Here is a 16,929-nt window from a genome sequence, read left to right on the forward strand (position 1 = left end):
CTCAGCAAGGTCTAATTAAAAATCCAGAGAACAATTGTGTCACAAACCAAAAAAGATATATATTCTACATAAAGACTTGGAGCATAATTAGAAAAAAGGGAAATGTAGAATTTATACTTTATGTGGAGAACAGAAGAAGAAATAAACAGAAATTGGGAGGGAGGACAATTAAAATAGCTGTAAGAAAATACAAATATAAAAGACCAAAGAGATAGAAATAACAGATATTAAAATATTTGCTAGTATTATTCTGACAAATTTATAAATGAAAATGCACAAAAGGTTCATATGTATTAATAGTCCTATCAAAGATTGTATAAATAGAAAAAAGTAAGAATCTATTCATTCTGAAGCTCTTGTGTGGTTTTACGACACCCATAGTAAATTATCATTGTCATTATTTCACAACAATAATTGTATCATTCTGTTTTTGGATAGAATCAAGTCTGAATCTAGCCTCCCTGTTTCTCTGGCATGTTAAAAAGTAGATAAGTGTATCAGTTCATATTAAAAAGTGTGTGTGTGCATTTTTTTTCTTCTAAAAATCTTAGATGTGGAAGCACATGAGGCTTGCATCACTGCAGAGCAGTTGCAAAAATTAAATAAAAATAAATAAAATAATTAAAAGGAACAGCTAAAATAAATACATACCAGTCTCTCAATTGCATTTTTGATAGCATGGAACCATTCTAAGATGACAAAATCAATATCTGATTGAAGAAGGACCTCATTTCCTGATACTGTTGTGATCTAAATGACAGGGGGAAATCAGATCTAAGTGAAACAGATTTTCAGTTTCATACAAAACGATTTGGAAAAGCATTTTCCATAGATTTTTTAAAAAATGAAGTTAATTATTTCATACACACACATGCAAAAGTCCTGCTGTTTTTCTTACAACCTGAAAATTCAGACACAAGTATAAGAACACTTTGAATAAAATATGGTCAGAAATAAAAGACAAATGTTAGACAGATCTATTTTCAAACCTGTTGGCATGACTTTCCAGCTACTACTTTCAGTTATTCTGCATTGATCTATAACCTTATTGTGAACCATAAGTGAAATTTCTGGGCAAATGGAGGTTCAGGCAGAATGTTCAACAAAATTGAAGGAAAGCAGAAACAGTTTTGCTTATACCATTTCCCCCAAACTTTGCTTCCAAATTATCCAAAAGATGAATCCCCAGATATTCTTGGACATTAGGTCCAGAAGGGGATCTGCAGAGATGAATATCATAAATGTGAACCCTTCAGAACCTTGATTTCTAAAATACATCAAACACACACACACAAACACACAATATTGCATTGTTCTGCACTGTCCATTTTCTTCAGTCACCTGGTCCTATAATACAGTATTTATTAAAAACATGTACACTTTCTTCTTTAATCTTGCACTTAGTGTCCCCTCCCCCAGAACAGTACCAGAGTAAAGCACATATTAATACATTCTATACACTGAACTACTTTGCATTAAATGTTTTGGTTTAAGTATCTTTCTCTGCCATTGACACAATGAATTGAAAACTTCCACATTTCTCTTGTTGGATCCTTCTAACTATTATATATTCCTAGATTGGTTCTAATGGTTGTTCTCAACTTTTGATCCTCCAGATGCATTGTATCTCAGCTTTCAGAAGTTTCAGCCAGCAATGGTGTAGGATCCTGGGAGTTGCAGTCCAAAACATCTGGAAGGTCAAGGCTGAGAACCACTGCTCTAAAAAAACCTTTATGGGACCTAAAACATTGATGAGAAAGATCTTTCCCCACTTTGACATCTACAATAATGGCTCTTGCCAGAAGTACGAGTAGTAGAAAGTGTTGTATGTTTTATGATACCAACATCCTTCCATATTCCAACCTTAAAGCTCTTTCTCTGGGAAATGTATTTATTTTATTTATTTATTTAGGTATTTATACCCCACCCTTCAGCCCTAATGGCTCTCAGGGCGGCTTACAATTATTATTTTTAATCAGACAGTTCCCTGCCCTCAGGCTTACAGTCTAAAAGACACGAAACAAAAGGAGAAGGGAATGGTGGAGGGAAAGGGGATGAGGTCCAGTGGCTCTTCTCTCCCTCTGAGGCTTGGACCAAGGCAGATGGATTGGAGGGAGGGCTCTTCCTTCTTCCAGGCTAGTCCTGATGGAGCCGGATTCCCAAATGATTCCCAAATGAGAAATTGTTCCTATAAAACTCTAAGGATCATTACAAAAGTTACTGTAAATTAGTTTCATAAAAAGGAAGTGGGTGTGCATCTGTCAACTTATGGCAACCCCATGGATTTCATAATGTTTTCTTTGGCAAGGAGTATGCAGGGGTGTTTCCTCTGACTTATAGCCTACAGCACTTGGTATTTGTTGGCGGTCTCCCATTCAATTACTAACCAGGGCTAGCAGTGTTTAGCTTCCACATACATACTATTAAAATAGCCTTTCAATGCTTCTATCTCTTTAACATTTATAAAGTCATGCAGAATGGAGAATAAAGGCTTGAAAAACCCTTCCACAGTATAAGTAACAGCTACATGGGGTAACATGATTACAATATTTAATATGTTGATGGAAACAATTTTAGAGGTGGGTCTATATTTAAAAATATTTGCACTTTTAAAAAACAGAATTGCTGTTTGCCATTATTCTTTCAAAATTCCCCCTGTTCATGGTTGGACAGTGAAGATGGAATTAGGACTACACTTAACTGGGAATATATACAGTATCAGCCTACATGGATCTTCAAATACTTAATGGTACCTGCAAAACAACAACACAAGGAATATATATAATTCTACAGGAAATAATCACCTCACCCAATTCAAGTAAGTGAACCTCCAAAATAACCTCCTGTTGGTTATTTCAGGGGATCACATATATTTTTAAGAATGAAAAATCTCAGATGTTGGCAGGTGGTTGAGACCTAAATAAAAATATTCCCTGATATTCTATAAGCGTGAGAAATCTGCATATTGTTAGCTTTCATAGTGTTTTACAATACTGTGATATTCTGGAACAAGAAACACATTTTACAGAGATGTGACAAGTTTTGTGAGTGTTCCTGTTTCAGCAACAGTACAAATGTAATTAACTGATGGAGCCTATCTCTAAGACTTTTCAAGTTTACAAATTGTGTTTGGGCAGGTTTCAGTTTTTTATATAGTACTGCAGAGGTATTAATATGCACAGAGACATAAATTAGACTAAACACAATGGTCAATCCAATCTAGTACATCTCTTCCAGTACAAACAAACCACCACTCAAATTATTACAAGAAATCGTATTTTCAAAGTAAAAGCAACACACATAATTAGAGCGACTTTATTTTGAAGGCTTAAGAAGGAAGCAACATAGTTCACTCTTCCGTTGAGTAAATTTCAGCTTTATTAAAACACAAGTATTGCAGTATTGCATAAACATTTGTACCCTTATGATATGTAAAAGAGATACTTCAGTGCTAACAAGACCAAAGCAACATTCGTTTTGAAAGTGCCTTTGTCTTAATGTGCTGTTTGTAATAATCATCTATAATCGGTGATGTATGAATATATCAGCAAAAGTAGATCATAGAACAGGGAGAAGTGAATTCATTCAGTATATTTCAGTATGTTTGAGATACAGTTCAAGTCCCTTTCTGTGTAATCCTTAGAGTTACGAGACAGTTTCAAGAAGACTGCTACTGCTCTCTACAGTTTAAATGCATCCACTTCTTAATTACAGTCAGTAATTGACTTTGTTTCATTTTGTCCTATACATTCAGAGGAAAGGAGTTCCAAATGCTTCAGTCTGGTGCATTACATTACACTCTAGGTTTTCTAACAATTGCTAGCATATTAGGTAGCTAGGTGACTGACAGAGAGATGCCCACATCATACACACCCACACACATGCAATCATCCTGTTTTGAAATCCTGATTAAAAGTTGTCTGAAGGAATTGTTAAAAATATATTTGCATTTCTAACAAGATGTTAAAGACCATTTGGGAGTTTAGTTCCATACTAGACATTTTATAGAAAGCTGTTCTAAATACTCTGATGGGGTGAATAAGCTGGGACAGAGTGAAATAATATGGGTAGTAGAGAAGCAAGATATTAACCAGAACAAATCATTCAGCACTTCCTCTGATGTTTGGTTTCACTGATATGTTAGTGTGTAGTCTGCTTTTGCTCACTCACTTTCCCTTCCCTATTTCAGAGGGAGTGAAGAGAAGCATAATCACAATGATAGGAAATTCACAGGGAGTCATACCATGGTTACCTTGGGCAGTGACTGTGATTCATTTCTCAGTCCTGAAGAACCTAACAAGAGGAATGAGACATCCTCAACTAGCTAAATGTATGCTTCTGAAAAGCCCATCACTAAAACAGAAGGGAAATGGTCCACTCTCCAGGAACCTTATCGCACACACAATTTTAAACGTTTTGGGGATTGAAGGAGGATGCTCGTGTGTGCGTGCGTCCGGCAGAAAATGGAGTTTATCGCACATGAAGACATCCTCCAAGAGGCCCCGTTCTGTCCCCTGGCGCGCACCTGTTCGCGTCCAGTCCTGATGGGCATGATTTTTGCCTGATGGACTACCTTCCGTCAGCAAAAATTGGCGCCTGTCAGGACTGGATGGGAACGGGTGCGCGCCGGGGGACAGAACAGGGCCTCTTGGAGGACGTCTTCATGTGCGATAAACTCCGTTTTCTGCTGGACACGCGTGCACACGAGCATCCTCCTTCAGTCCCCAAAACATTTAAAATTGTGTGTGTGATAAGGTTCCTTGTTATTACTCAGCAACTGGTATCCCAAGGAACTCATTTGTGCTACGATGAACAGGCAAACAGTGTTATTTCTTAGGTAGCCTCTGTCCTTTGCAGTGGCTGTACAGTGTTTGAAAAGAGTCTTCTGAAGATTTTTTTGCCTCCTGTCATCCTCATCTTCTAACAGACAACATGTACTTTGTGCAACACAGAGTATGTGTACAAAATTATGTGATGCAACTAAATTAAGAAACTGAAGCTTTTATGACCATTTTGACCTAAGTCTAACTGCTAGTGTCAAACAGAGAAGAGCTTCTGAATCAATTACTGAATGGCGAGTCAACGCCTTTCTGAATCCCATTGCTTCAGTGGATCAACTCTAGTTGGGACCAGCTATTAGATTTGGGCCTTTGTGCAATTTATCCTGCTTTGCAAACTGTGTGGAAGCAACAAAGTTTACAAAGTTACCCCAGTCCAATTACCATAATGAAAATACTGTGAAGGCTTTATTACTTTGTGAGATCTTGTGCCATTAGACATTATCTATATGCCTTTCAAATTGTTTTTTCAACCTTAAGGACTGAACATCTATTTTTAAAAGAAAGAGAACTGAATTATGTACAATTATGGACTTAGCATTTGCAAAGTATACTTCTAGAATAATTATTAATACACCAATCAATTAAGACAACCACAGTAAAGACAGTACAAAACAGGGTTAGGATTGAAATACATGTTACATTTAGCACATTTTATACTGTTTAAGATCCCTACCATAAATTAAGCAAATATGATCCCAGGCTCTACTGGGACCAGGATGGTGTGAGGGGATTAAATCTTCCCTGCAATCTGGTTTATATTTTAATGTCAATGTCAGTGTGACCACATTGAATGTTATTTTATAGATTCTCTCCCTATTGCTTTTTTTTTAAAGAAAGGTTTCCATTGGCAATGGAATTTTGTTCTAAAGTCTCCTTGTATCTCTGTGTGTTAAAATTGAAAAACACATTGGAAGATTGGATCAGACCTCAACAGATGAACACCTGTGGTAACTGAGTCCCCAAAACATTTCCTTTTTTAATCCCAATGCCTCAGTTTCCCTGAGGAAAGAGGGGGAAAATTAATTTGTTTTTATAGTGTTCTCCCAAGAAACAGCTTTTATCTCAAAACTGTTTTAATTTGTTCTTCTTTTGCAATTATTAATTTGATGTTTTTCCATATGAACATTTAAACCCCTCTTTCGCTCCTGCTAATCCTACTCCAGGTGAGAGCTGTTCACACTTAAGGATCTGAAACTGCATGTTACATACTTAACATTTATTTTGTCTTTAGAAAGTTTGTAGAGACAGTGAGTTGATTCCCTCACCTTCACACTCAAATTCCTTCTCTGACAGTTTTTTTCCAAATCAAATTCTTCTTGACTACAAAATCCTAACTTTTTTTTAGTAAGGCGAGATCAATAATTAGTTTTATTTGCATAGTATCGTTACATGGACCACCAGTTAAAAATAAACACATGCAAAGCTCATTGCAGCAAGACTTGTCCACACCCTGGATCAGCAGAAATGGGGTCTAATTAAAATAAAGTTTTGAGACACAGAATCATTTCATTAATTTGTTTTCTAGACTCCTTAGTCATTTAATTAATTTGGTTTGGAATTACATTTGAGTTAAGCTAACATAAAGATAGGGATTTGGCAGTTTTTAAAACCTGTCAAAAACATATGTATTGTTATAAGCAATACACAATTTCCCTGACCTGATAACTATATCTCTGGTAATGTTTATGTTGAACAAATAAGTAGGGGTAGAGAAAATCTTGTATAAAAAAAAATGTTTGTCTAGCACTATAATGAAGTCAAGTGTAATATTCTGCACACATAAATAAACCAAGTCAAGTAAACCCCTTTCAATTGCAGTTTCCGCACCATTTTTCATCATATATACCAAATGTTAAATTACTCAGGATACTCAAAAGTGCTTGCAGCCACCAAAGGCATGACATTATCAGGCAGAGTGTCTATCTTAGATGACAGTCTTATGGTGGAAACCTACAATAATTCCTATGGAAAAGTACAGCCTTGCTGACATTTTAAAAAAATAATAATAAAAAGAGAGTTTGAAGTATCATTTTGAAGAAAAACATCCTCAAACTAAGCTTTCAGGGAAGAGAAAAACATGCTGCTAGTTAAAACATTTTGTGAGAATGTATCCCCCGATGTTACTAGATGTTAAGTAAATATATGCTCATTGTCAAAAAAAAAATGTTGCTTTGGCAACTCTCTTATTAAATTGCATTTGTAACCCCCATCTGTCAAGAAAGTTTTGAAAAGTTTGTTTACTTTGGATAGCAGCCCCATCCAGGGTTACCCCAGCAAACAATGATAGCAGTCTTCAGAAGTTGTGTGAGGAACAAGCCACTAGGGATCCATTTTTGTTTTAATTGGCATACACAAACACTTTTCTGGTCTGTCAAGAAGATCAAGCGAATATGCATGGAGGGTGTTATATTCTCAGCTTTTGGGAGTACTAAGGCTCCCTTTATTTAAGTAATTTAAATGATAGACTGCAAAAACTTTGCAAGTCAGAAAAATGTTTTATATTTTCAGGGGGAATATTTGTTTTAAGGAACAGAAAATGTTCTACATATCTAAAGATGTTGAACCTTATGTTGTAATTAACCTGCTTCTTTTAACTCAGTGTTTTTTTTTTAAAGCGTGCAAAATAGATGGCCAGAAAATATTGCCTGCTTTTCTCCTCAACATTTTTGACTGTTAAAATAAATAAATAAATAAATAAATAAATAAATGGGAGAACACTCATATCCCCAGATGTTTATCAGACATGTTTCTTTGCATTTTGGCATGACTGATTTGCATATATATTTACAGGAAATCTCAGTGGTTTTACAATATTGAAACTACCTGTCTATGCAAGCAATGTATTATTTAATATAAAATAACCAAATGTACAAGCTATATCCACAGGTACTCTCCAAGACAATTCAGCACACTAAGGGACAGGGTCAAGAACACAAAAGAGAGGATTTTCTCACTTGAAATTGATTTGGATCTTTGATACACAAATAATTTATATATGTTCTACATTTTAATATTCTTTGATGTCGAATTTTGGCTTCATGAGAGAATCAGAAGTTTTAATGTTTGCCAGGACTCCCTGCTCAAAAGTGCAAGGTTCTCTCCCCCCCCCCCCCCCCGTGGCTCCATTTCTCCTGAACCAAACTAATGCAAGAGGAAAGGAAACCAAGTACTCCTGTTTTATATATTTCTTTATATGATACTACCCCATAGTGAACTCTGTTCCTCTGAAGAGGTTAAAGATCAGATCGTCCATCTGGGAATCTCCTCAATTGCACTAAAGTCCAATTTACAAAGGGTGAAAAATAGCAAGTTTAGTTCTGGACTGCACTCACTGTAGACATCCTCACTATGATGGCTCAGGGTTATGGAATTCTGGGAACTATAGTTTTGTGGAGCACTTAGTATTCTCTGTGAGAAAGCTCTGGTGTACAACAAACTGCAGATGCCAGAATTCCATAGCATTGCACCATGGCAATAAACCACATTAATTGCATGTCAAACTGCCTCAGTTCTGGAGTGCAGATGCAGCCTTGGAGGAATGGGTGCAAATTGTGTTCTCTTATTTCCACAATGAAAAGGGTTCTGTGAAGCCAAACTGGCCCAAAGACAGTCATTACAACTGAACACCTCTTACAAGTTAGTGGTCACTTACTAAAATCTTAGGACAGAACTATAAATAAGAGAGTTGTATTTTACAAGGTTTCTTCAATTACACATAGAGAAATGATGAACATCTAAAATTTACTATTGTTAAAACTGGAGATATTCTTTATTTGTTTATTTGTTTTGTCACAGGCATAAAAATAAATCACTACATAAATCTGACTATGGTGTGGGACAGACGGCCCAAATACAGTGTGGCAGCAGCAATACTAGGGTTAGGGACCGTGCACCAACTGCACGATCCCTAACCCTAGTACATGTGGGGGCATCAACATTATGTGGCACCATCCACACGAGGAGCATAACAATGATGTCATGCATGCACCATGTCCAAACAGTGCAGCGCACGCATGTCATTTCTGCGCTGCCCCAGGCTGCAGAAAGGAGCTCCGAAAAAGAGCTCCTTTTGGGCCCCTGCATTGTTGGCATGGCAACCAAATGGCCGCACCAATGATGCAAAAGAGAAAGGGGCCACGGTGGCCACCCCTTTCTCCTCTTTATCACCGGGGGCCATTGGTGCCTAAGGTGCAAGGGCACCCCTTTTCCAGGCCAAAGAGAAACAGCATTTTGCCACTTCTCTTTGGCCTGGAAAAACGCTGGATAGGGGCCAAAATTATGGATTTTGATTTGAACCATGGATAAGTCAAGAATAAAACTTAGGGGCATGTAACAAAAGATCTGAAGGATGAAGCAAAGAAAAACAACGCTAAAGAATTTACAAAATTCCAGCAGACATAACTGTTCATGCTCATTCATTCAGGATTGGGGACACATGAATGGCTGCTGCCATGGGCTTTCAATAGGATGTCATAAAGAGGATTGGGTGCTGGAGAGCTGCTGTGTAGGAAGCTGTAGTGTTAATTGTTGTTTAGGTGTTAATTGTTGTTTCTTTGTTTTTCAGATCCCCGCCTTGGGCAATCGAGAATGCAAGTACTACTGTGTTGCCATAGCATGAACTACTAGGCTGCTCGGCAACCAAGATCAAGCCACTTTGGTACCACTTGGGCCTGGGTGAAATTGCCTGTTTGCACTGGATGGGCAAATGGGGTCTGCGTTGGCATGGCTGTTGCCATTGTTGTTTAAGGAGCGCCATGGGCCTTTGGCCCAGCTTTGGTAGTTCACCTGGGTGGTAACGATTTGGGACTGTAAAAGGGTAGGGCTTTTATTCTGTAGGTCCTGCATGATTTTTGCCTTATCAAGCAGTCCTGGCCTTACATGGTCATTGTGTGGTCAGCCATGCACCCTCAGTGGGAGTGGAGGTGTGGTGGTGACCCAATTGCTATTGATACAGCTCAAAGGTGGACTAACAGAAAAATTCAGAAAGCCCTTGAGGCTTGGCTAGGCCACTATTTGGCCCATCCCCAAACTGTATTTCAAAGGCCGGAGTTTTACAGGGCAGATAACATTCACCTTTCAGATGCTGGAAATGTACTTTTCTTAATGGATCTGCAACAGGGTGTTAAAGAGGTGCTCAGTGCCAAGGTGGAAGATAAGGGCTAAGCAGACACTTGCCCATATCTGTGACATGAATATTTGAATTATATTTCGGCAAGCACCTTTGGGTGGAAGGAACATTTCTGGAATCACATCTTTAGGCCTTGCAACCTAACCAATTGTGTAAATTTACAGCGCTTTATAAATAAAGGTTAATAATAATAATAATAACCTGAGGGATGGCAGAAGGAAATTGCCCTTAGGTCTAGCTTGAAATAAAAACCCTGACTTTAATCTTTTTGGATTGGGAAGGGAGCTTTCTGGTTAGACTTTCTTATGCAGACAGTGAACAATTGAGCTTTTGGGTTGTTGTTGAGGACTCAGGTTTGATCGTCCTTGATAAGCTGCAGAGGTGGTCTGGGATAAGACACCGGATGCAGCTTCTCCCACACTTGGTTTTTTGTTAGGTATTAATTGCAGTTATGTTAATAATTTAATAAATAGGCCCTGTTTTATCCCATCTCTTGTGTCTGGTCTCATTATTCCAGGGATAGCAAAAGGCTGGATGGATGACAGAATAGAAGGAGGTCAGTGCTTCCAGGAGAGATTATGCTCTTGCTTTTCACCAGGAGATGGTTCCCTTTTTTATAAGAGGTAAAGAACAGGACTTACATTGACCCATGGATAAGTCAATCCAGGTTTTAGAGTCAATTTTTTGACTAACCTGTGGGTTTTTTTAAATTTCTAAACAAATATGAAGGAGGGGTTGAGAGAGAAAAACGTCTGTACGAGGGGAGAGGACCTCCACAGGGACCTTAACACAAAAATGTTGGTTTTGTCCTAATTCTGCAGTGGAATATAGATAATACAGTTATAGCCAGGTATGCAGCTATACATTTGAAAAATATTTATTTAAATTTCTTGTAAGCTACTTTGTTGATCCTTACACACTATGTCTGAACTGTCTATTCTCTTCTCCTCCATCCTAATAGTACACTTTTGGGATTGTTTAAAAATTGCTTTACATCCAAACTAGGAAAATATATTTTAATATGGGTTAGGTACAAGCTATCAGGCAGACCATATCTCCTCAGATGAGCTTCCTCGAGTCTTCAGGTCCTCAGGGCAGGCCCTTCTTTATTCCCCCAGCTTCTAAGACACAGTTGTTGGGGACACAAGAGAGGACCTTCTTGATGGCTACTCCTCTGGACCTCCCTATCCAGGGAGGCTACAATGGCTTATTCCTTGTTGTTCCTTCATTGCCAGGAATTTTTTTAAAAAATTCTGACAGCATTTTAAAACAGGCCTTTAAGTGGGTGCTAATGTGTTTGAAATTAAATTAATCTTTTAAAATCTTTTAAAGTGTATGCTTAATTTTTATGAGTACTGTGAATAGTTTAATTTCATTTTGACATTCACTTCTTGAACATTTCCCATTTTAAATTATATGTGTTAGGGGTCCCAGTTTTGGAGAATGACAAGTTCATCATTATTACTCAGTATTTTAATTCTATTTTTGTACAAAACATACTGCAGGAATAATGCAGTTTGAGACACTTTAACTGCCCTGTCTCAAAGCTAGGAAATTCTGGAAACTGTAGTTTTGTTAGACATTTAGCCTTCTCTGCCAGAGAGCTCTGCTGCCACATCAAAATACAATTCCCAGAATTCCCTAGTACTGAGCCAGGGCCGCTAAAGTGGTCTCAAACTGGATTATTTTGGCAGTGCATTTTGGACCTTAAGTCCTCATTTGTCAACACATAATACAGTTTCCCAAAACTATTGAGGAGGAACCTAGTCACCATATTCTGAAAAAAACATTTTTAAGCCTGAGGTAGATGCCTCATAGGTAAGTGCTATCCTGGGTTAGATGTTAAGTGCTATACCTTTATTCACAAGTTTCTGAAACTCACAGTGGGGAGGATGACTTACACTGATAAAAGGTTCTTAATGTTAAGAACTAAGCAGTCTTAATCACACTGAATTCAGTGTTATGTATTTGCATGTTTGCCCACATATTTTATATCACTTTCTGAATAATTCCAGAGGAAGGGTGTAAATCCCTATCTCATCCTTGCATATAAGGAACAGTAAAATTATTCTCCACATCTCACAAGAAGGTAAGGCGTTTTGTGACGCTCTCAGTAAAAGGACACAAACATTTCTCAAACGAGTAAAGCAAAATTGTGCAATTTGGAGATTCAATAGCTTTTGCTTTGTTGCGTGGAGTTTCAACAAACAGAAGTAGTAGATGGGTTGTTTACAACTTTTAAACAAAATCATACATTTGTTCTAGGCTTGTTGTGTTTTGCTGTTCAAAATGGACACTAGTTTGCACAGTAAAAGTCTGTGCAAAACACAAAGACCTTTGTGAGAAAACATTGCACTCCTTGTCTTGCCCCTGCTTGCTGGCTTTGTAACTTGTAAGCTTTGAAAAATTATTTTTTAGGTGTTTTGTAGAGTCGAGACAGCCAAAATCAAGGATAACATGGCATTCAGTGAGTACTGTTTACATCCCTTATTACAGAAATATAGCTAAAATAAGAACAGAAGTTAGAACACACTCCAACTAGAGGTAATGTTAACATAGGTAAGAATGGGAACCAAGATATCTGTTTATCTTGAAATGCAACAAATAGCAAGCAATCACTTATCAAATCTTTAAACTAAAAATAAAATCTGGTATTTGGGAAACTTAAATCAGCAATTCTCTGTCAGGAGATAGACTCCAGAGCAAGTCTTCAAGGGGGAGATAGAGAAGGAACGCCAATATTGTTTGACAATTCTTGGCCAGAAATTAATACAAAAGTTGATTTGTAGAGCTATCAGTGAGAACCAGCATGCTATATTGGTTTGAGAATTGGACTATGACTCTGGACACCAGGGTTCAATTCCCTGCCCTGCCATGGAAACCCACTGGGTGACATTGGGTGAGTCACTTTCAGTCCCCCCCCCAAAAAAAAAACCCCAACAACCCCATGATAGGTTCACCTTAGGGGCTCCATAAGTTGGGAATGACTTGAAGGCACATGATAACATGGTTGTTAATATGCTTAATGGGAAAACAACATTTTCCCCATTCTTTTTCTAGCAATTACATAGATGAAACAAAACAAAAACAAAAAGCAGTAACCAAGTTTGACTGTAGTTGGCTAGGGACTTTACAAAACAAATGTGTTTCTAGTGGTTGAGACTGATAACATTTTAGATAACAATATTTTGGTAAGAAATATTAAAATGGATTTACCATTTTAAAAAAAAAACCCATGAGTTTCAGCATATCTTTACAGCTGGGTCTTGTGACAAAAACTTTACCTATATCCATTTTATTTATCTATTTGGTAAAATATGTATCTCCTACCATTCCATCAAATGACCCTCCACATGTTCAGCATTATCAAAAAATGAAATAATACAGTCAAATTTGAACAGTAAAGCAATAGTTAAGACATGCACACACAACCAAAAACAGTACGTCTACAAAACCAAGTAATCTTACAACATTCAAAGACCAGCAGGTCCATTGATCTACTCCCAAACCACTGAAAAATCATAGGCTCCTCTTTCTGCTCACCGACAATAAGGTGACAGACAAGGTTTTTCTTAGGAGATCTAAAACGTAATGCCACAGTATGAGAAGACATGTAAACTCTGTACCTCTTTGCAGGTCTATTGCATTGTTTTTAATCAAATAAGTGGTTAGCGAATACTGTACATTCTTCTTCAACCCCCTCAAAGACACAGGTCTATGCAGAATCAGATGTATGTCAAATGTTCAAATAAACTATGCAAAACATTATGTCTTAAATCTGCTTGTTAATCCTGGGTAGAATAGAGGAACATATTGACTCATTCAACAAATGATTCAATGGGTCTACTCTAGTTGGAACTAACCAATTCCAGCCATCCTTTCTTACATGCACACACATACACAAACTTGAAGGAACAGACTAGGCAATATAAATCATATGGATTTAATCTGTATAAAATAGTGTGCTTTCTTTCATATTGCCCATCCAGCATATGAGTTTCTTAGAAAACGGATGTTTGGATGTACTGCGTTGAAGCTAAAGTACAGCAGGACATGATTTCCTTTAATTATCTAAAGACCCAAGAGCTCTTGGTCCACAGCAGGAGTAGAATGTCTACAGCTTTTCTAAGATCAAAATCTTTGTGAACTGAGGGTCACAGTCCTGATAAAATATTCAGACTCAGTTTTGTTTTTCCCTCTCTTCCATAGAAGTTATCAATTGAAATGATTTGTAAGGTAATGTTCCTGGGAAGTAGTGTAGGGAGGGAGAGACTTCCTGGTCTTTAAGATAAAAATCTGCTGTTGCAGTTATGAGATAGACTGTTTCCCATGCAGATAAGCAAATCTCTACTTATATGGATAAGTAAAATCTGAAAGATAACAATGTTTCAGTCTGCACATTAGTCCAGGAGCTGTGGATAAGGTCAGTTCCAATTGAAATTGGCAAAGATCAAATTCCTCAAACATCTGTACTCGAAACTTGCAGGAATTAGATTGTTCTGTTTCTTTAAATGTGATGTGCTAGCACATTACAACTGCACCTGCACACAAATTCAAACATTTCTCATTCTTTGCTACTAAAAATAATTGCTTTTGGACATTAAAAAATGGAACTGAAAAAGTCATGTTGATACAGGAGATCTGCTCGGTGGGAGAAAAAAAGCTGAAAAAGCCAATTCTCTCCTTATCAATCATGCTTTTGACTAGAGATGTGTAAATGATTTTCCACTGCAAACATAACCTGGTGAAATTAACATTTACATGAGATTCACAATAAAACAGCATGACCGTGACATGAGCCCACACTGAAATTATCAAGCATATCCTTTCAGTCAGAGGGGGAACAGAGCTGAAACAGGACTGAAACAGGGTAAGTGTCAAGCGTAATACAGAGAAAAGCTTTTAGGTAAGTGGAATTAAAGGTGCATGTCACCTTCCTCTCCATTCCCTAAGCATGGTCCTATTAAAATAAATACAAGACAAATTTTATCTCAACACCCTGAAAAGGCAGATTGTATAGCTAGCAACAGGATGGTAGTCACATACTAAACAAACTTGGGGTTATCGCTATGTGAAAATTCTGAAAAGATAGCAAAGTGCCATGTAAAAAGTAATCTGAATTAATACCCATATTTTAGTATGTCTGCACTATATTTGTTAGTGTGAACTGCCACTTGATGTATATTAACACAATGTACCCCAAATGGGGCTACTAAGAAATGAGGAGGAGGAGGAGATAATAATGCATTTAGGGTAATCCCAACATTTGCTCAGAGGAATGTACATTAAAACCTTAGCAGAAATTTCCAAGTTTTTCACACACTACAAGTCCTAAAATTCTAGAACATGAACCTGGATAGTAGTATCAAAAGTCTATAACTGTACAATGTGAACACACCAGGTCTTTTTATTAGCTTTAGCAATTCCTGTCATTGCTGACCCTTTTAACCTCCCCCTTTTTTTGTTGATTTTTGTTAGTTTTACTATACTTTGCAGTCCATTTCAGAACCTTCATTTTAAGTCTAACTTGAATACTAAATTATTTAACTCCATAATAAATCTATTGAATACAAAATAAACAAAATGGAATCATTAATGAATAGAATACTTAGAACCATTAATAATAGAATGTAAAGACAAATATCCCTGTTTTCATTTGGTAAAAATGAAAATTTCATTTGCAGTTGCTGTTGTTGGTATTAACTTTATTTACCTTTACTCCAATATAGTGCAAGTACAATGTAGCTAAAACATACAAGAGTCAACATTAAAACAGAATTAAGCTATGCATACTATTAAAGTGATGTAAAATACACACCACAGAGGATTAAAGAATGAGTTCAGTGAAAACGATGCATTACTCTCTAAAGATCTTTCTTTTAAAAATCTTATTTTCTAGAAGCCTGTTGAATAAAAGTAACTCTTTGCCTCTGGGGGAAAGGAGTGCAAGGAGAGGGCCATTTGGTGATCTCTAGGAAACGTGTTCTAGTGCCAAGGGGCAGCCATGAAGAAGGCCCTGTGTCTGTGAAGATGTTGAGACTGAGCATAGGGCCTCTCCTGAGCATTTCATGGTGCAGGTGGGCTCAAAAAGCGCATAAAGGCTGCATCTGCACCGTACAAATAATGCAGTTTGACACCACTTTAACTGCCATGGCTCAATGCTATGGAATTCTGCATTTGTATTTTTGTGAGATATTTAGCTTTCTCTGTCAAAGAGCTCTGGCACAACAACAAATTACAAATTCCCAGATCCCATAGCATTGAGCCACAGCAGTTAAAGCGGTGTCAAACTGTATCATTTCTGCAATGCAAATCATACCATAGTCTGTCAGCTTAGACCTAAGGCATATAGGATGTTATAGATCATAACCAGCACTCCCAATAATGTCTGGGGATATTTCATATGAGGAAAACAAAGTTTAAAAGGTTGATATTTCAGTCTAAAGTTAATGTACCTCCATTATCTGTTAATTCCAGCATCCTGTTTAGGTGGGTTTAAATACTGCTGGGGTTGTTTCATACTGACAAGATAATAAAAAAGTACTTTGGGTGATATTCAATTGACACTTCAAGACAAAATAACAGCTCCCATCAACAAAACAGGGGAGGATGATTCTCTCCTCCCCCAAAACACAGACACACATAAACATTCAAAATATGCTTTGGATGGTTGAAGAGAAAGTAGACAAAAGTCACCTTTCCATGTATGTATGTATGTATGTGTGTGTGTATGTGTTTAATGGAATTCCACTTGCATGACATTTTACCTTCTTAATTTTTTAGTTTCATGTGAAAATATTATAACTTAGGCTCCAATAAATTTTAGGAAGCTTGCTGTCCAGCCAGATGATACGAGTAAGAGAGGAAATGCGATAGGCAGAAACATTGTTTTCAGTAAGGTCCCAAGAAGGCTTTCAATTAAGCAAAAAGACAATTGACTGATGTTCCACTACTTACTGC

The 16,929-nt window shown here is 37.2% G+C and overlaps 1 protein-coding gene across 1 annotated transcript in view; it reads right to left on the bottom strand.

The window, feature by feature from the left end:
- The window catches only part of LOC149313888 (rho GTPase-activating protein 15-like), a 522,566-nt gene that overhangs the window by 263,149 nt on the left and 242,488 nt on the right, over positions 1–16,929 (bottom strand). The window contains exon 7 of the mRNA XM_089523318.1: positions 652–750. Within this exon, the coding sequence (XP_089379444.1) occupies positions 652–750 (99 nt within the window). The remainder of the gene's footprint in view (positions 1–651; positions 751–16,929) is intronic.

Source organism: Sceloporus occidentalis, unplaced genomic scaffold (assembly GCF_023333645.1).
Source record: "Sceloporus occidentalis isolate IW3139 unplaced genomic scaffold, rSceOcc1.0.p SCAF_4, whole genome shotgun sequence".
NCBI classification, from domain to species: Eukaryota; Metazoa; Chordata; class Lepidosauria; order Squamata; family Phrynosomatidae; genus Sceloporus; species Sceloporus occidentalis.